This window comes from Monopterus albus, unplaced genomic scaffold, assembly GCF_001952655.1.
Source record: "Monopterus albus unplaced genomic scaffold, M_albus_1.0 scaffold214.1, whole genome shotgun sequence".
In the NCBI taxonomy this organism is placed as follows: domain Eukaryota; kingdom Metazoa; phylum Chordata; class Actinopteri; order Synbranchiformes; family Synbranchidae; genus Monopterus; species Monopterus albus.
This window is the reverse complement of record NW_018128094.1, coordinates 20,645-27,931: the sequence shown is the minus strand read 5'-3', so window position 1 is coordinate 27,931 and position 7,287 is coordinate 20,645. Positions and strand designations below refer to the sequence as shown.

General features: G+C 41.5%; 1 protein-coding gene across 1 annotated transcript in view; it reads right to left on the bottom strand.

Annotated features, from left to right (window-relative positions):
- The window catches only part of sorl1 (sortilin-related receptor, L(DLR class) A repeats containing), a 108,361-nt gene extending 105,131 nt beyond the window's left edge, over positions 1 to 3,230 (bottom strand). Inside the window, exon 1 of the mRNA XM_020619076.1 lies at positions 2,784 to 3,230. Coding sequence (XP_020474732.1) covers positions 2,784 to 3,104 — 321 coding nt within the window. The 5' untranslated portion in view covers positions 3,105 to 3,230. The remainder of the gene's footprint in view (positions 1 to 2,783) is intronic.
- Positions 3,231 to 7,287: the final 4,057 nt, after the last annotated feature.

Genomic DNA, 7,287 nt, shown 5'->3' with positions numbered 1-7,287 from the left:
CAACTAGAAGTCTCAGTCGACTGACGGGTCTCTCGGCTAATGATTCGACTAGTCGCCTTTAAGGGGGCAGCCCTACTGTGAATCACACTGGCTGCCCTCAGCAGAGTACTGCATCATAGTGAACAAGGAAACAAGGGAGAGAAACAGACATCAGGTTTCCGTCCAAGGGGCAAGAAAAGTAAGTTAATTATTTGCAATTTCCTGGTTGTTCTGCATAAATTGGTCATGAAATGTGATCTGATCTTCATTAAAGTCACAAATATCAACAAAATATTTCTCTACTGATAAAACACAAACAGTCCTGATCTTTCATGTCTTTACTAAACACACCCATTAAACATACAAAGTGATGGTAGCAAAAGTAATGGCAACACCAGGCTTCTGAGGTCACTAAATGTCAGCTGGAGTCAGGTGTCAGCAAACCTGGAGTCTAATGAGTGAAGTGAGAATGAAGGTGTGGTTTAGAGCTGCCTTGACTTATAAAAACACTCAAACAGTGGCAGTGTGCTACTGATAAGCAGCATCAGCTGATGTGATCCAGGCCTTGCAAAAAAGAGATCTCAGAAGACCTACAATCAAGAGTTGTTGGTTTGCATGTAGCTGGAAAGGGCTACAGAGTCATCTCAAAGACTTTAGGTATTCAACAATCCACAATCAGACATACTGTCTTTAAATTGAGATGATTTTGTACTGTGGTTACTCTCCATAGAAGTGGGCACCCAGACAAGATCACTCCAAAGGCACAAGGCAGAATTGTCAGTGAGGTAAAACAAGCCCCTATAGTAACAGCTAGACAGACAGCTTTTTTCTTTATTTAATTTAAATGGACATATCTGGTTGACTTAAAAAGCACACTGAGAGCCAGTGCACCAGGATCAAATTCCTTGATGATTCTGAACACACAGCACTATGTATGGCGGAAAAATAGAGAACCACATACCAACATGAAAACATCATCCCAACAGTGAAGTACGGTGGAGGGAGCATCCTGATTTTGTACAGTGGAGGGAGCATCATGATGTGAGGCTGGGGATAATGTCAGGGTGGCTGTTGGCAAGCTGAAGCTCAGAACAAGCTGGGTGATGTAGCAGGGCAGTCACTCTAAACATTGAAGTAAATCTACTAAAACTGGCTTCAGAGACACAGAATCTGCCTTTTGGAGTGTCTCAGTCAGAGCCCAGACCTCAACCCAGTAGAGATGCTGTGGAATGACCTCAAGCCGTTCACACCAGACGTCCTTAGAACATGGCTGAGCTGAAGAAGCTCTGTAGGAAGAATGGTCCAAAATTCCTCCTGAACGTTGTGTATGTCTTGCTTGAGGTTACTGCTGCCAAAGGTGGTTCAGCCAGTTAAAGATTGGTTTCACTTACATTTTCTACCATTACTTTGTATGTTTAATAGGTGTGTTCAATAAAGACATGAAAGATCATGACTCTTTGTGTTTTATTTGCTTAGAAATGTTGTATTTGTTGATATTTGTGACTTTGATGAAGATCAGATCACATTTCATGACCAATTTATGCAGAAAACTGCAAATAGTTCACTTATTTTTCTTGCCAACCAAGTGCATTTTCTTAGAATCATAATCAGAATCCTCTTTACTGGCCAGGTGTGACGGACACATGAGGAATTTGACTCAGGTACATCGGCTTTCAATGTGCAAACAGTAAACCAGCATAAGGCTGTGTAATATAACAAAATAGCAGTATTAACATCAACAAAACAGTGCACACAATGCAGAAATGCACTGAAATGCAAAGAGTTGTTTAGTCTGGTCAAATAAAGGTTACCAATGCAGGACTGCTACAAAGGTACAAAATGAGGAAAACATTTACTTTCAGATTTCATTAGAACGGGGTTAGTGACCTGGACTCTGTTACAGGGAGACAACCCCACACTGAACCCATTTAAAATCTGGCTATGAGGCCTTGAACCACTGAAAAGTTGACATATTGTATATTTTTGGTCTTTTGCTGATTTTTACTTTGTCCTAATTTGCCAAAACATGCCCATCTAAATGCTATCATTCTACTGAAACAAAGCTCTATTCCACATATAGGCCAAACTAACATGTGACTCCTAACAATTCAGAGAAAGTCTTTTTCTACCAGGTGTTTGCACCTGGACGACGAGCCCAGCCACTGAATTGCCTTATCTGTGGATGAAGACTGCATGAACAACTTAGCAGAGCTACTTTAGCTCTATAGCCCGTTAGGGTCCTTGCCTGGGAAACTGGTATTTTTAACACCAACATTTCAGTTGAAGGTAAGCACGACATCCCTCTGAGACAGCAGGTGAAGGAAACAGCAACGGGAACCATTTGTTTCTCACAGTGCAACAGCACAATCCCTGTTCTCTTCCACTGCCTACAATTAGCCTATTACAACAACATCAATTCCTTGTTTATCGGTGGACCTACAGTCCTGGAAGCACCAAAACCGAATAGTATTCTGGTCATTTCTGTGCATTAGCTCGTTAATTTTTAACTTTTTACTGAATCTCCGTATCCACCTTGAGAACCAGACAGGTGTTGTCTCAAAATGTTTTCTGCTCTGTTTACTGAAGGTGTTTGAGGTTTAAACGGGGCACATTCCGCCCTTTTCTCGGTATACACCAGCGATCACAGTCAGGACTACTTCAGCATATGGTGCAAGAAATGATGTGACTTACACAACAGAGGAATTGCGTAATTTCTTCAAGGCATCGTCGGCGGAGGCAGTGAGGTGAATGCACAATGACATTGTTTTAAGTGAACAGTATATCACTGGGGTACACTACATTACCTGTCCGTACACCTTTGGCATGGCCGATTTACCAGTGCTCCGGCGGATTCGATGCTGCGGGTAGGCATGGGAGTTCGACCCGCCGTTAGCGGTACTACGAGCGGCCAGAGGCAGCCCCGGAACCGCGGCGCGTCCTCCATCTCCGTCTGATATATCCTCCTTTGCTTGTATCGTGAAAAACCCTCTGTTTTGAGGGAGCATGTAGCTCTGCTCAGGGTGAAGATTAAGGCTCGACGAATGTATTACTGCAACACAGAGGACTAATAAACATAAGGAACACCGAAGAGAGGACTGCATCCTGGCTGCCTGTGATATCGCCATGTTTGTGTACGTTTGTCTGTTGAATTAGGTAAGACTGAAGAGCTCCTTCTACTGGTAGTGATGGATCTGGTGTTGCGTTCACAAGCCGTGGGAAGGTTGGAGAGGACTGTCCTTCCCAGGTATAAAATGTTTCTGCTGGCTCAAGACACGGGCAACCTCTAAATATACACACACACACACACACACACACACACACACACACACACAGTATATCTAGTCACACTGAACAGCCGACTGACAAAATTCTTAGTCTGGTAATATATAAAAAATGTTATTAAGCGCCCACAATAAAACCTATAAAGTCAGATATCAATAAATGTCTCAATAGCCAACACTGCCCTAAATAGATAAAGAAATAAAGTTATTAGAAATAACAAATGCTGATAAAAAAAAATTAAACTCCTAATTCTTATTATTGTGTAAAAAACGGTAAATTAACATACTAATGTGATATTTTTAGTTTTGCATCTTACACATAATTAAATATTATTAGGCTATTAGTAGTAGTATCCAAATATTTGGCTTCTTGTCTGAAAACAACATTCTTCTTACATGAGAAATTTTTTATGAGGACTTTTTTTATCAGCCAAATCAAATGAAATACCTGTCAAATCAAAGAACTTCATTACAGTGAAGTGAAAATTACTACCATGAAACAGTTCTTATTATTATTTTACAGCATTGCCCACAATGGAAATAACATTTTATTGAATTTAACTTGAAATGCGAACTTTTAAATCATAATATATGAAACATATTTTAATTGTGGAATTGAATTTTATTGCCCACAACAGCTTGATGTTAAAGACATATATTCTTTGGTATAAACACAATGGCAAAATCTGTGAGTTGACAAAATGATATCTGTAAATAATAATATATTGCCTCAAATCCAAATCAAATAAAAGGTCTAAGAGCAAGTCACAAATCAAGCCTTGGGTCTTTGAGAGGAAGTCCATGTCAAGTCACAATTGCAAGACAAAATGGATGTATGAAAGTAAAAATGTTCTGTAATTTGAACATTCTTCTTTTCCTTTTACAAGTCATTGTAACACATATACCTAATTATGAAATACTGGGCATGTGCAATTATTCAAGGAATTCTTGACTCATATTTATGTTGCAGCAATTTTTGATCAAAAACTGAGATTTTGAATGTTTTTACTTTCATGTTTAGTCAAGCTGCACAGTAGTAAAGTGCGCCTTGAAGGAGTACTACAGCATTTGGCAAAATTTGTTTATTAGTTTTACTGTCAAGAGTTAGATAAGATGATAATACAACTCCTATATTTGTTTGTTAAATAAAAAGATACAAGGGCATCCCTGTAGCTCAGAGGTGAAGACGCCAGCCAACTCTGTCCCCTATTTGAATCAAACCAGGGACCTTTGTCGCATCTCTCTCTGTCCTTTCCTGATATCTCTCTGCATACAATGTCCAAAAATCTTTGGTACAGCCAGGAGAAAGCTGGCTTACCAAGTCTATTGGACACAACCAGTGGCTTCCTGGTGTTTTGTCATCAGTGTAGGTTTACCAGGCAGCCACAGAAGTCACTGTTTCTGGCCAAGACATAGTCCAGCATGCGACTTGTCACAAAACCCCAATTTGTCTTTCTTTACACTTTGGTTTTTGTAAAACAAAATAAAGTATAATGTGATAATAAGTGGGGCATAGAGGTTCTGGGAGGCTGGTTAGGTGACCAGCTATTAGCTGTAGCTTCACATTTAGTGTAGCGGCAAAAGAGTGGATTTTGATTTTTCTCATGTTAGTCTCAGGAATAAAGAGAATTAATGTATTTCCCAAATTGCTGACCTATTCATTTAAAATAGACTCAGATGCAAGTCTCACATTTACAGCTCTGCCTTAATACTGAGGTAAACAGGCTCTGTTGTTGGGTTTAGTATCTTTGTCAAAAGATCTGAAAAAACAGAAAAAAATGAACTGGACTTGGTTTTAGGTCAAAGACATTTCACTTCTCATCCAAGAGGCTTCACCAGTTCTGACCGACTGGCATTGAGTCACAGGTATTTATCCCCATCGGTGGTGTTTCAGTCCTCTGATGCCCAACAATATCCCCTAATGATTGAGTCGTTATAGCCCAGTATCGGTGAGTGTCGTTATCTGTCTTTGAATCCTCCCCTGTGGACCGACGCCTATTGTCCTGGTGGGCATGTTTGGGCAGAGATCTCAAAACAGAGTTGTAGAAGGATGACAAGTTGTGTCTTAGTCTACCACCCCTATTTAGTGAGGGGTGTTCTATTTTTACAAAAATAGCTTTCTTGACTCCTCTCTCAAACCAGCGATGTTCTCTGGAGAGGATCTGGACTTCACTGTCCTCAAAAGAATGTCCTTTGTCCTTCAGGTGGAGGTGGACTGCTGACTCTGGTCCACTTGAGTTGGCCCTCCTGTGTTGGGCCATGCGTTTGTGCAGCGGCTGCTTAGTTTCACCAATGTACAAGTCGTTACACTCCTGACTGCACTTAATTGCATACACCACATCACTCTGTTTATGTCTGGGTGTTTTGTCCTTCAGGTGGACCAGTATTTGTCACAGGGTGTTCCCTGGCTTAAAGTTGACTGGGATATTGTGGTTGCAAAAGATCCTTTTTAACTCCTCTGATAAACCAGCCACATAAGGGATGACAGTATGACTCCCAGTTTGTGTTAAAGTGGATGGTGTGAGTCAAAAAGCAGGTATTGGTCTACCTCTGGCAGACGCTCCGTCATCGCCGAAGCATTACCTAAGTTACCTAACTTGTATTATACTTATTTTCATGGTATTATGTTCGTATGTCATTTTGATTTCCTGGCTGACAGTTCCTGTGCTGTGGATCTCATTTTGTAAGTTGGTTACATGTTTTGTGTTAGACGTCCACACTGACAGTTCCTGTGCTGTGGATCTCTTTGTTTGTTCCTTCCATGAGGTTAGCCAAACGTTATTTTTATACCAAAGCTGACAGTTCCTGTGCTGTGGATATCCCTTTCGTTCGCCAGTCCTCCTGGTTGGTCTGTCTATTCACCTGTCCGTCCTCATCCTCCTGCTCTCCTGATTCCTGCCGTCAGTTTATCTGTTTACCTGTTCGTCCTGGTCTCCTCCACCATCTCTGCCCTACGTTGCTTATATATGTACATGGCCCTTGTTATGTTGTTACTTTGTGTTTTTGTTCCATTAAACCTCCTTTTTTTAACTAGCACCTGGGTCGGCAATTTTGAGTCCACCCTCAGTTGTCCCTCATCCTCCCAGTGAGGGGGACTAAAGCTTAACAGTAGGCCTACAGCAGAAAGAACTATGGCACAAAAAAAACGTTAATCACAGTTGAAAAATAAACAACCACTTAAGGTAAGGTGCACCTCACATAAAATACAACTCCTTGGAATGTCCATATATTTTTTCACACTGAGAAAAAAGAGTGGGTTTTTTCTTGTCTGTGCAGATTCTCAGTCATCCAGGTCATAGTGAGCTGAAAAAAAAAAACTTAGAAAAAATCAACTGGGCTAGATTTCTAGGTTGAAGACCTGTCTTTGAATATTTAATTTGCCTCATGTCTCATTCTGTAACTTGGAGGGGGTGGGGTTTATGATCCATACTGCAACCAGCAACCGGAAGGCGGTCAACTCACGGTGGTTTCACTTCCTGGAGCTCTCAGGTTGTCCATAGGTGTGTCCAAAATTGCCTATTACACATACATACATTTTTCTCTCTAATGCCTGCTACACAAATGAAAATGCAGTAGGCACTGCAGCCATTCCACCATCTAGTGAGCACAACCTCAGACATACTACTATGCAGTCATCTTACTTCTAGATTGACCCGGATGATTACATGTGACAACACCACAGATGACACCAGTCACTTTTTCTTCATTCATTCATTAGGAAGGTGTTCCAGGCATGTCCCACCGGGAGGAGGCCCCGGGGAAGACCCAGGACACGCTGGTGGGACTATGTCTCTCGGCTGGCCTGGGAACGCCTCAGCATTCCCCCGGAGAAGCTGGAGGAAGTGTCTGGAGAGAGGGAGGTCTGGGCATCTTTGCTTAGACTGCTGCCCCCGCGACCCGGCCCCGGATAAGCGGAAGAAAATGGATGGATGGATGGATTCATTATAGCAGTGGCATAGCTGTCACTTTTCATTTAGTGGTATAGAGGGTAAAATGTATGGTAACAGAGGTCTTGAGCCTCTGTTAC